The sequence below is a fragment of the Aquila chrysaetos genome, chromosome 24, assembly GCF_900496995.4.
Source record: "Aquila chrysaetos chrysaetos chromosome 24, bAquChr1.4, whole genome shotgun sequence".
NCBI lineage: Eukaryota > Metazoa > Chordata > Aves > Accipitriformes > Accipitridae > Aquila > Aquila chrysaetos.
Genome location: NC_044027.1, coordinates 15,823,427 through 15,835,488, shown reverse-complemented (window position 1 = coordinate 15,835,488; position 12,062 = coordinate 15,823,427). Strand labels below are relative to the sequence as shown.

Sequence of the window (12,062 nt, the reverse complement as noted above, 5' to 3'; positions counted from 1 at the left end):
CTCTGTGTTAAATTCCCTGCCAGCTGACCTCTTTGGGACTGAGCTGTGCTGAGACGAAACGTGCAGAAACAAGTTCAGTGTTGAAACATCTTCCAAGATCTGCATAGTACAGAGCAGGTAAGTGGTACTGCCCCTTTTTGCATGGGGTTTGTCATTAGAAGCTCATTTTTCTGCATGGAGCCAAAGCCTTTTTTCTTCTGTGAAAAACAGACTCAGTGACATGCCAGTATAATCCATAAATTAACTGCAAACAATTCAGTACTGCAAATCTGCGTATTGGCTTTCTATGTAACATTGTTCATGTAGTCTAGAGACTACACAGTGATTAGACAAATTAATAGCTGAAAATGTCAAAAGACTTTTGTTTGTAAAGCTGGGGACGCTGTCAGAAGCTGGCCGGCTTGCTCTGTCCCTGTTGACATTCTTTTCTCTTCTGTACCCTGCTCAAGAGTCACTGTGCACGCAGGAGGACCGTTTCTCAAACCAATGGGAACTTTGGGGCCATTTTACTGTAAGCTTAACCTAGTAGGTTAAGGTTGTTCTCGTTTTGTCTTTTTTTCCAGACTGGCACTTTCTTACTGTTTTGCTTTTGGGTTTTTTTTTTTTTTTTCCCCTGAAATAAATGAATATTTGAAAGGTTGCTCAAAGCAATTTAGAAATTCATACATGAACCTTGGCATTCCAGGTAAGGACTAAGTATAATTCTTAAATTTGAACAACACCTGCAAGGGGATGGTGCTAGTGACATACAGTCTGTTTGTGAACATGCTTTGGCTGAGTAACAGTGGTTATGGAGAATTTCATATAAAAGTTAACATAAATATTATCTTGGGGTTAGGTGATAGAGAAAGTTGTTTTGGGCCTTCTGCACTGGGGCGAGTTCTGCAGCATGGTGTAAGTGAAATGAAAACAAAGCAGAAAGTGAATTTGACTTGCTCTTATTTTAAATCCATTTTGCATATCCCTTAACAAGCTTAGCATGGAAAAGCTGCACTTGATAGTGTTAAAAAAAAAAAAAAAATTAGATATATATTACCCACAGAAGTACATCCACTAGGGTACAAAAAGAGAAAAATAAAGTATGTTCCTTACTCACTAATGCTAAGTAGTATGTTTGGTAGTTTATAACCCAGCTAATAAACATGCAGTACACATTAGGGAAGGAAGTAATTTCATTTCTTGAATTGAAAGTATCTTTGCTGATTGATCTTGATTTATTAGGATCACTTAGCTGCTGGTGCAAATGGTGGATTTTAAAAGTAAGTGGTTATGAAACAGTTTAGAAAATCAGCAGGAGCTGAGTTACTTTCTTCATACATTCATACATGCAGGAGCTTTGCAAATAAAGCTTAGTTAGCGTTCACATAGGCTTTACTTTTCAGACAAAAATTTGTTCCAAATAATTTTGGCTGATGGTCTTCGTGATCTCAGTGTCTGTGGGCTTTACTTGGCTAAACCTTTTTTCTTGAAGTCCTCTCCAAGCGCACCCTCTAGTTTTGGACTCCCTTGGTGATCTTTAACGTCTGCCAAACGCTATTTATGGTTTCTTCGAAGCGGTCTCTGCTCTCTGTCTCAGCGCTGCAGTGCTCGGTTTTCAGCTGACTACAAGCTCGGTTTAAACTGGTGCTACACCCCCACCAAGTGAATTCGGAGCTCTTAGGAAAACAGAGCTATCCTCCTGGCTACGGTGCGTTTATAAACGGGGCGGGGGGGGGAACCGCCGATCACGCTTCTGAAATGGCAGCTGCTTCTGAGGGGATGGCCCCGCAGCTGCCCTTCGTGTCTTGGCACAACAACTGGGGGGAGCGCGGGGCTGTAGCCCCTGGGTTTGCTTACCTGTGACAAGCGTTCAGAAGCCCCTTTAGTTTTGGGATGGGGGCGGGGGCTGGGGAGGAGGGAGAGACACAGCAGGATTGTCGGAAACTTTTTAAAAACTGCTTTTCAGGGCCTTCGCCCGCCGGACGCCGACGTGAGCCTGCCCGGGCCGGGGCAGAGCCCAGGCGGTGGGGGTCTCGCCGGGGCCCCGCTCCCCTCCCCGTCCCGCCGCGCTTCCCAGTCGCGGCCACTAGAGGCCCCGCGAAGCCTGCCACTTCGCTCCGCATCGGCTTGGATGACATTTTGGGGATGCTGAGTTGATGCTCTCCCTCGAACCGCCCCCCTTTCCCTCCCTTAAGACCCCCACCACCACCAGCCCTGACACTTGATGTTAACTTCCTGAGGTCTGAGCTATACCCCACCCTTTCGGTGTGTGAGACGCTGGAACCAGATGTTTAAGGTACAGAAGGTTTTGACCCTATTGCAGGTTGACAAAAGCCTGGTTTGACCCTTAATCGAGGGGAGCACAAAGGTAATTAATAGCCCAGAGATGCCAGGATTCTGTTGAGATCATCTAGTACCAGCCCGTATCTCTAGTTCAGTTTTTGAACAAAAAAAGCAGCATTTATTTCCTGGACTAACTGACAGATCTCTAGGTAAGTCAGTTTGGTGGCCTGCCTGGTTTCTCAGTGTGAATCTTGCAATTTTATGCTCACAGAGGCTAAAGTAAAACTTTATTGCACTTCTGTGTTTGGCATTTACATCCTGTTTATGTAAATTCTTCAAACAGCTTGATTTGTAGTGGAGAAAAATAATTCTTGCTGTATCTTTTTGTCTTTTGAAGTGTCCATCCACTCTGGAAGAGGAGAACTTGTATGGAAATTAAGTAATTTGTCTAGATGTTTTTGTGAGACTTAACTTTGCAGTCTTCCAACAGATTCTGGTCATGTCATTACCAAACCTCAAACTGCAAGTTTTATGCACTCATTTTTTCTGCTTGTGTTTTAATAAGACTGATTGAAAGGATAGGGTTAGGCTAGACATTATTATTAAGGTTTGGGAACTGTTTCTTGCATGTATCATAACCTTTGTCATGTATGAATGGACAACTGCATTGGCATTTTGAACAGCAGGGTTGGGGAGATGGTAGACGGGGTTTGATGGGACTGTTCTGACAAGCAGTTTGTGCTGTGCTGTACTGTGAAAGCTGAAACTGAAGTACAAACTGGAGGATAATTTTGGTCTTATCAGAGCCTGCATGTTCAAATTTAAAACTATATGACAGGGTGAGGAAGGTTGGAAACAACATCTGGGAATAGCATCCCTTGTGTCCCCAACACTTGTCATCTTTTAGTCCACATAGCGTGTACTTGTTCTGAAAAACTTTCGAGACAGCAACTGTCATCGGGCACTTGTCTTTGCAGCATGAAACACCATAGGGCAGCTGTGAGCAACTTTGATTTTTCTGCCTGAAGCTGCCTCTGCAACAGGGCTCTCGAGTAAAGCCTGAGAGGGTAACGGTCACGTTCTGCTGGCTGTGGCCCCAGTAGTGCCTAGGAGTCTCTGGGTGACCCTGGCAAGCTTCGCTACCATTTTGAGTTCACCAAGGTTCAATTCAGTTGGATCATTACATCTCCTAAAAATAGGCTTCTACTCCAGAGTGGATACATGTATTGCATTGCAGTGCAAGTGGAGAGCGGAAGGGGAAAAAGCGCAAAAGAAGGTGGGGTTATGTGAGGAATACAAACGCTCCTGAAAAAACTTTCCATTTCATCTGAGCTATCATTCCTTCCTACGCTCTCTTCTCTGTATTAATTCTCCTTTTTCGGCTGCTTGTTGCCAAAATTTGGTCATCTTAAGGCAAAAGCTTTCTCACAATTTTAGCAAACCGAGCCAGGTATGCAAGGGGAAATTGTTTATTCAGGAGTGTCTTCCAGCAGGAAGCAAAGAACAGGAGCTAATTTGCCTGTGGGAGGGGAAAAAAGCAGTCAGATACGGGGAAGACAGTGTTATTGAGATCTTAAGTACACAGTTAACAGTGCTTGAATAAAAGCACCACCAAAAATGCATATCAGCTCCAGAGAATGGGGAGAGCCCGTGGCTCTGCTGACCCTCCCTAAGCAGGCTGGAAAGAAAGCTGTTTTCAGCACTGGTATAAAGTCACTGTGCTGGAATTGCGAAGTGCTGGTATAAAAGCAGCATGAGACTGTCTCAAATGCCTTGCAGTTTTAATGAACTCATAACATCCTTGAAAGCTAGGCAAGCTGAATTCTCATCGCGAAAAAGGGAAAGCACAGACATTTTAACTTGCAGTTTGAAAAGGAATGATCTGAAAATGGCCACAGTTTTCTCAGCCTCTTTGCTCTCACCAGATTCCCATGAATCATGTCGACTGGAAATGACTTCGTTAGTTTTGCTAACAAAGAGCTCTGGGGAGGACAGGGGTGGTTTATTCAAGTTTGGGTATTGTCAGCACACCAAACTAAGTGCAAAAGGTAAAGGAGAACAAACTTCATCTCTAGCTCTGACAGCAAAGGAGTGAAACAGGTGTAAGGGAAGATGTTCTGAGTACGGTATACTGGCAATGGTGTGAGAACCTGTAAGAAGGATGCAGGAGAGCACAGTCGGTGCAGCTAAAGCACTCTGACCTTTTCTGTAGCCAGTGGCCTGTAAGGGAGACATTAGTGTCCTGTCAACTTTGATTCTTTGGTCCAAATAACCAGGCAATTTCAGTGGGGGTGAGGGAACCTTAGGGACAAGTCTGAATCCATAACGAGAGACCTTTGCTGCTCTGCATCATGTCCTGCAGACACGCAGGTTCTTTACACCTCTGGCTTTGGTGAGTGAGTGGGTGTTCCTCAGAAGTCTGAGAAAGTGTAAAATCCCATTTCAAGTAGCTTGCCCAAGATTCGTATCTGAGCAATTAAAACCTGATTATTCCTGACTGTTCCCTGCTCTCACCACAGTGCTGGTCAAAGGGACCAGCGCCAGTGCTACAGGTACTTCTGTTGGGAAACAACTTTAAGGAGGAGAGTGAAAAGGTCAGCAAGGGAGAGAGTATGTACCTGTCCAAGGCTGGCTTACAGGGCTAACTCTTCAGAAAGTGGACTCTGATAGGAAGGATCTCTAGTATTCATTTCACTATCTTTAATCAGCCACCTGATTAAAGGCGGTAAGCAGAAGATGCATGAACTTTGATCCTTTAAAAGGCGTGTCTACCTGGTGGTTTCCAGGGACCTTTAAGTTTCCCACTGTGATTTTCTGTGTCATTTAGGTTTTTCTTCTGGATATGCTTACTCCCTTGCACTTGTACATTATCTTTGTTACTAGTTGAGGTCTGAGCTTCAAGGCGCACAGAAGGTGGTGTTTGGGAAATGGCTGCCCTAGCTGGTGCATCCTGGGGTGCCCTCTTCTGAGAGATAGCACTTCCACCACTCACATCATACAGCATGGGCTGTGGCAGCTTCTCGATGTGGGCTACCCACTCCTTCATGCAGTCTAGAACGATGGGGATGAGGCTCACCACACCTCCATAGTGATTCTTTGCTTCATCACAGCTCAGGTGATTCACAACATCGTGGGGGTATCTGTGGGACAGAAGAAAACAATGGGCAGAGTAGTCCCAGACATGCAGCCCTGGTGAGCCCACAGTGCCACCCTGAGATCCCCTGGGAAGAGCAGAAATGCACAGACAGCCATTTCCCCAAAACAGAAAAGCACAGATAGAATTGGATCTTGAGAAGCGAGTCCTGCCAAACACACTATCCTGGCTGTTGGGCTAGATCTGGAGGAGTTCAAGAGCATGTACAGGCACTTGCCCCACAGAAATCAGCTACATGCAGGGCAGGAATAGGAGGAAGGAGGAGGTAAGCTGCCTGGGCATTGCATGGGACTTCAGCGTACTAACCTGCCTGTATATGCCCTTCCATGCACTAGTAAAAAGAATGAATAAATGAACAAAACCCCTTTTTGTGAATTGAGGCTGGCAGTGTTTTCCCAACAACTGGAACAGTAAACTGGGTAGCACCTTGTACCCTCACTAAAGCCACAAAGATGTTGTAACGGAATTGATGGAGAAGTCAAGTGGGAATATGCATTCTTGTGACAGTCCTCCGGCATTGACAGTTGCCTCAAAGAAACTAAGCTGATGGACTTACTTAGCTCGGATGGTGCTCAGATCATTGCTGTGGCTAAGGAGCAGCTTGCATCTCTCCAAAATGCTATTGGTTATGTTGTTACCAGAATGCACGGTTTCCAGCTTGTGGCAGAGCTTGCTTAGATCATTGCAGATGTTTAGGAACATGTTGAGGATACGCCTGTCGGTGGAATTGTTACAGTGATGGTCCATGTAGGACTGTACCTGTAGAGTGCAACATGGGGAAAGACAGTCATGCATGTTAAATTACATTTAACTTAAGCAACTTTGCAGCATAAATAAGTGATGAGAAGCTGCTTTCTCTTGTGACTCTGCAGGCATGAGCCACTATGGAAACGGCAATACAGCGGCAGGTAGTAAGATTTCTAGTGCATGCCTGAGATCTTTGCTTGTCATTCATCATGACTGAAGAAGGCTGGGGTGATGGATCCAGTTGTCAGCACACCAGTGAGCATTCCTCCCTCTTTGAAGAAAGTGTAGGAGTACTGCAGCCAAAACCACAGCTCTGCTGCAAGCACTGCAGAAACGGGTTGAGCGTGAGTGGAGTTTTCTGTCTGCTCTGAGCAGGGCACCCTCTGCCACTGCCACGGCCACTTTGGCAGAGTGGGGTGGGAGGTGAGGGCAGTGACCAAAGTGGGCCTGGTTTGGAGTGACAGTGTGGATGTGTTTGCACGTACATACATTCTTCATAGTTCTTTATTTGGCACCACTAGATGTGACTGCAAACTAAATCCATTTAACCTAAATTGTCCTTACTAACCTGTTACAGCAATGATATTCCCTACTTGCCTTGAGCATTTTTGTTACTCAGAGTGAATGGCATTGCATGAGGAAGCATTATGCCAAGAGATTAAGTATCTTCTCCAAAGAAATTCCAGGCACTTCAGACATGACTGGTCAGAATATAAAATACTGAGCAGCTGGTTGGCAGTCTAAGCTGGACTCTAACACCTTCAGTGCTTTCTCTAAGATTTCAAGACAAGAATGAAGTAGCTGTTCCAACATTGGTACAGTTTCTGCATACAGAAAAGCCATGCTATGTGCTTGGGCAAATTCTCAGCAGGTTTGTAAGAAAAATAAAAAATGGCCCCTAAGGGTCCATTTCCACTACAGCTTCCTCCTTCCACACTGTTTGCTGAGCGTTGTGTCCTTGTGAATGGCAGGAGTTTTCATTGCTGCTGGGAGCAGAAATAGTCCTAAAGAGAATAGCGTTTTAGCCTGGATGTTCACCAATGGGCTAACAGGACTTTTTTTTGTCCACATCAACAACAGAGAGTTAACGCACCTGCGTAACCAGGATGGGGACCAGGACTACAGAATGATGGCTTGCAAGGGCTGCCCAGCTCTGCGTTAGCCAACTGCTGATGAGCAGTTGAGCTGCAGCCAGGGGAGTTCACATGGACAGCCCCTACGCTGGGCCGATGTCGTGACCACAGCCAGGCTCTGCAGTGCCAGGACTCACTGGGTGATTTGAATCTCTGGCTGAAGCAATGACTGAGGAGCTTGTCTCACAAAACCACTTGGGATTTGACTTTATACTCTACTCCATGTAGAAGTCTTTAAGGAGCTGTTACCATTGCCTGACTGTGGTGCGGTCTTCCACCTTTCCACCTTACTGTGATCTCCTCTTTTCTCTGAGAAATGTCATCACTCAACACTAAAAATGCTACCATGTACAGCTTTTAGGGGTTAGAAATGCAGCCACGTTCAAGTGCAGTATCATTTTTTTCTGTGGTGTCTGTGTTTACATGCAAAGAAAGCTGGCAGTCAAGTCAGCTGTAGACTAAGACCATGCATATTTCTGCATTTGTTGCTTTTATTCTTGTGCCCTCCCATGCAAAATTAAAAATAGGGTTGGGCTGAATCAGGAGAATGGCAGTGAAACAAAATGGATGTCTGGTTTTGTCCCCAGTGAACTTTCTTTGGTGTAGTGGTTCAGTTCCTGCACAAACCATCACCACTACGTACTGCACCAATTGCTCCCTGTTCTCCCCAGTAACTAACTCTTTTCCCTTTCCTGTCCCTCCCCGTGGGGTAACATGGTTATACCCTCAGTGCTATCTGCAGTGCAGTTTGCTGCCTCTAAGTTCGCATTCAGGAGAGGTTTAGATTGGATATTAGAAAAAATTTCTTTACTGAAAGGGTTGTCAGGCATTGGAACAGGCTTCCCAGGGAAGTGGTGGTGTCACCATCCCTGGAGGTGTTAAAAAAACGTAGACAAGGCACTTCAGGATGTGGTTTAGTGGCATGGCGGTGTTGGACTCGATGATCTTAAAGGTCTTTTCCAACCTAAATGATTCTATGATTCTATGTTACTGTATCACAAATGATGCCATGGATCAATATAATTGCTGAAGTCGTTACCTACAAGGTTTCACCCCCACAACAAGCACGCCTTCTACCTCTGCCAAGAAGCTGTGTCCAAGCTTGCTCAGTACCACTGAAATATTGGCACTTTGAAAAGCAGCATAATGTTATACAAAATCTCAATGCCTATTTTTGGAAAAAATGGTTTAGCATAATGTCTGTTGTGATCCTCTTCAATGTTACAAGCAAAGCCCTTATATTATAGAGAGTCAGTGCCTAGAAAAGACAACCAGCTCACTTCTGTGTCCTAATCCTAATAAGAGCTTGGCTTTCACTCTGGCTTTGGCATCCATCTGGGTTTTGTGCCTGAGTTCTGCTGTCTCAAATCCACAATTCTAATTTTATTTAGGTTTTTCTTCCCCCTCTGTCTGCAGGTGGTCTAAGTTCTTTGCACTACTTAAAACATCCCATGTTATAAAAATTCCAAGACAATTCACTTACCAGCCCAGAAAACCCGTAGCCCACTTGGGACTTTCAGCCCTCAATCCATCATCCTACCTCTGTAACACTGCCATTATTTTTAATAAGCACTATAGAAAGATACAGCAGCACCAATACCAGGGGGAAGAGGCAAGCATGCTGGTTACTACAAGTTAAGGATTACAGATTCCATGTGTGGCTGGGGAAGGAGGGTTGGTTTGATTGTTTTCTTGTACCCTGTATTTCTAGCTATGCCTCAGCAGTGAAATGACGGCCTTAAACTAAATCATAAAGTGATGCTCAGCAATAAAATTCCTTCTCTGTAAATGGGAAGACCTAACATAGGTATTTCTCTCCCCTACTTAATCTTTTGCCACTGGTTTGCAGAGTTATACACAAATGTTACTAGAGAGTTTTTGTGCATCTTCCCTTAGTAAAAACATTTATTCATTCCAGAACTAGACCCAAGTGCGTGACAGCACTGCGTTGGTCCCTGTTCTCATCGGCAGAGAACTTTGTGCTGAATACTTGTACCTGGCTGATGCTTGCCACAGGTCTGATCATGTCATGTGCATTCTCTCGGGTGTGTTGCAGTGCTCCGATAAACGTAAACTGCTGCTGCAGGAAAAGCTTGTAGTTCTGCTCTATGTTTCTTAGAGCCTCCTTTACCTCATTCATGTTTTCCCCCTCCTGGATTTTGGGAGAGAAGGAGAGAAAGGAAGCTACTTTTTAGAAATGATGCAATTCTACATATGTAACTCTGTCTTCTACCTGAGTTGGATTTGTGTAGGTTAGTGGAAAACTTTAAAAAAAAAAAAAAAAAAAAGGAGGAAAAGAGAAGATATATTGTGTCAAAGCTCTGCAGTCCCAGAGCCCCAAACAGTAAGTCAATGAGGTAGTAATGATGCTGCAAAAAGAGGTAGAGAACCCAGAGGGGACCACTGACAATCAGATGCCATAAACCCTAGTGGGTCTGTTGTAAACATAATGTGGCAATGCATCAAACACACCGCTGTGAAAGGGCCGAAGGGAGAGATGCCTTCTCTTACCCGGTGTAAAACCATTGCCCAAGTGGCTTAAAACCTCGAACACGACACGAAGCCAGCTCGGCAGGCAGTATATCCTGGCAGACCTGGGGAGACCCGGGGCCCTGCTTGACCCCCCATCCCCGCCCGCCCCCGGCGGGGGGCCTGAGTTTTCCCACTGGTGACCTTGCGCTCTGAGGGAAACCTTGCCCTGTAGCCCCCCCCCCCCCCCAACCTCCCGCCCGCCCCCGGCAGCTCAGCGAGCCCTGCGGCTCCCTACCGGCCGGTTCAGCCCGGCGGACGGGCAGGGGCGGCGCGGCAGCCCCGCCGAGAGGGGCCGGTACGGGCAGGGGCTGACCGGCCTCCGCCGGGCGCTCCGGCATCTCCCGACGTCTCCCTGGCAACCGGGGGTGGGCCGCGTCGCCGTTCGATGACGTCAACCCCTACACCCCCCCCCCCCCCACACTGCCGCGCTGAGCGGGGCGCCTTCTGGCGTCGCGGGGTGATGACGCGCTCCTTAGCAACGCGGCGCCGCGGCGGGGCTGGTTGCTAGGGGCCGCCATGGCCGCCCCCGCCCGGCCGTGGCCGCCGCCGGTGGGCGCTTACGCGGAGGAGCGGGAGCTCTTCCGGCTCCTGCAGGTGAACGGGCCGCGCCCGCCCCCCCCCGGGGGGCACCGCGGGGACTCCCCGCCGTCTCCTCCGGAGCGCGGCCTGGCGAACCCGGGGCGGGGGGGGGGGGGGCGGTGAAGGGCACCCGGCGAGCGCCGGCCTGGCCCGGCCCCGGGGCGGCGTGAGGCGGGGGGCCCCCCGGTTTCCTCACGGCCTCCGCCGGCGGCCGGGGGTCCCGCGGTGCCGGCCGCGGGGGAGGGCCGAGCCCGGCCTGGGGCGGCCCCGGGGAGGGTCGGCGGCGGCGCAGCGCCGCGGCCATTTCCCCCAGCGGCCGGCAGCCGGCTCCTGTGGAAAGGCGCGGGCGGGTGTCCCCGTGTGAGGGAAGGTGCACCGGCTGAGGGCTGTCTTATTTATTAACTTATTTTAAGAATAGCCTGGCGGTTGCTAGGGTTCGCGCGTGTCATTTTTTTGCGGAAAAAAGCGGCAGCCTGTGGAAGAAAAGTGTTGAGTGCGTGAAAGCAATGCAGGCTTGGCAGGACAGGGAGGAGGAGGAGGAGGCAGTAAGAAATCGAGCGCGGGAAAACCCGAGATGAAGGGTTTGCCCTTCCTGAGAGAGGGGCTGCTGAGGTGAGGCGTGGCAGCCTGCTTATCAGCGTTGTCCGTTTAAAACTGTTTCTCCCTGCCTGCCTACTGCTGTTGTGGCTTTTCTGTGGAGCTGTGTGTCAAAAATAAAGAAGTACACTTCTAACATCGTTGTGATTTCAGTAAATAGCAAGATTGGTTTCCCTGCCTTAGAGAAAGGTATGTTTTGTTCCATAAGTTTGGAAGAAGCCCTTTGGTCGAGCACGGGGAGGCTTGCACGAGAGCCTAAATATTCTGGTGCTGTTCTGATACGAGAACTTGTCAGAGGGACTCCCTCTCTGCACAGCTGCGAGCTCGTAACCCTGTCTATGTTATAAGGCCTTTTTACTTTTTCAAATCTCACTAGAAGACACACAAAGGCTTATTTTTCTTTCCTATTCTTTTTTTCCCCCTCTTTTCTTTTTTTCATGTAACTCGAGGCCATTTAGTATGACTGCTGTGGCATAATATTTGTGGGGGTTTTATGGAAATACTGTGCTTTGGATGCCATGAGGCATTGAATCCAGCTGCAGGACCTCATATTACATAAAACACTAGTGGGATTTACTCAGAATCTTGTTTTCTTTTCATCCTTCAATTGTGTTGTAGCAGCATAATTGTTGTAGCAGCGGTACAAACAAACACAGCTTGAAATCATTCTCCTAAACTTAAACATTTACAAACCCCAAAATGTGAAACCTAAAACCTGACATCCAAAAACGTGAACCTCCCCCAGAGATTGACAGAACTATTTGTGTAAAATTAAACTGAGCTTAGCAGAACTGAATAAAATGAAGCATGCATGTAAGTACTGGTAGGACTAGGGCAAGAAATAGTGAAAGTATCAATCGCTGTTAGCCTGAGCAATTCTGAATCATAGTAAGACCAGATTTTCTTAGGTTTCTTATTTTTAAAGCTGCTGATAATTGTTGTGCCAAATTCAGATTTTTTTAGTTTAAATAAATGTTGCTGGGAAGTAATTTTTAACAAACTTCCTATAAAAATACAAATTTTGTACTTTATGCTATGTACCACCCAGACCTTGAAGC

At 47.1% G+C, this 12,062-nt stretch overlaps 2 protein-coding genes across 5 annotated transcripts in view; one reads left to right on the top strand and one right to left on the bottom strand.

The window, feature by feature from the left end:
* Positions 1-3,715: 3,715 nt before the first annotated feature.
* SPACA9 (sperm acrosome associated 9) lies at positions 3,716-10,218 on the bottom strand. 3 transcript variants are annotated; one of them, XM_029999828.2, is made up of 5 exons: positions 10,064-10,213; positions 9,293-9,448; positions 5,973-6,175; positions 5,255-5,402; positions 3,716-3,781 (listed from the first exon to the last, which is right to left on the bottom strand). In XM_029999828.2, the coding sequence occupies exons 2-5, from the start codon at positions 9,434-9,436 to the stop codon at positions 3,773-3,775; spliced, it is 504 nt and encodes a 167-aa protein (XP_029855688.1). In that variant the 5' UTR covers positions 9,437-9,448; positions 10,064-10,213; the 3' UTR covers positions 3,716-3,772. The 3 variants fall into 3 exon arrangements, with proteins under 3 accessions (XP_029855688.1, XP_029855687.1, XP_029855685.1); XM_029999827.2 differs by having other exon boundaries at positions 3,716-5,402; positions 10,142-10,218; XM_029999825.2 differs by having other exon boundaries at positions 3,716-5,402.
* A 76-nt stretch (positions 10,219-10,294) lies between these two features.
* AK8 (adenylate kinase 8) overlaps positions 10,295-12,062 on the top strand; it is a 73,876-nt gene continuing 72,108 nt past the window's right edge. For both annotated transcript variants that reach the window (XM_030001025.2, XM_030001024.2), the window contains exon 1: positions 10,295-10,422. In XM_030001025.2, coding sequence (XP_029856885.1) covers positions 10,345-10,422 — 78 coding nt within the window. In that variant the 5' untranslated portion in view covers positions 10,295-10,344. The remainder of the gene's footprint in view (positions 10,423-12,062) is intronic.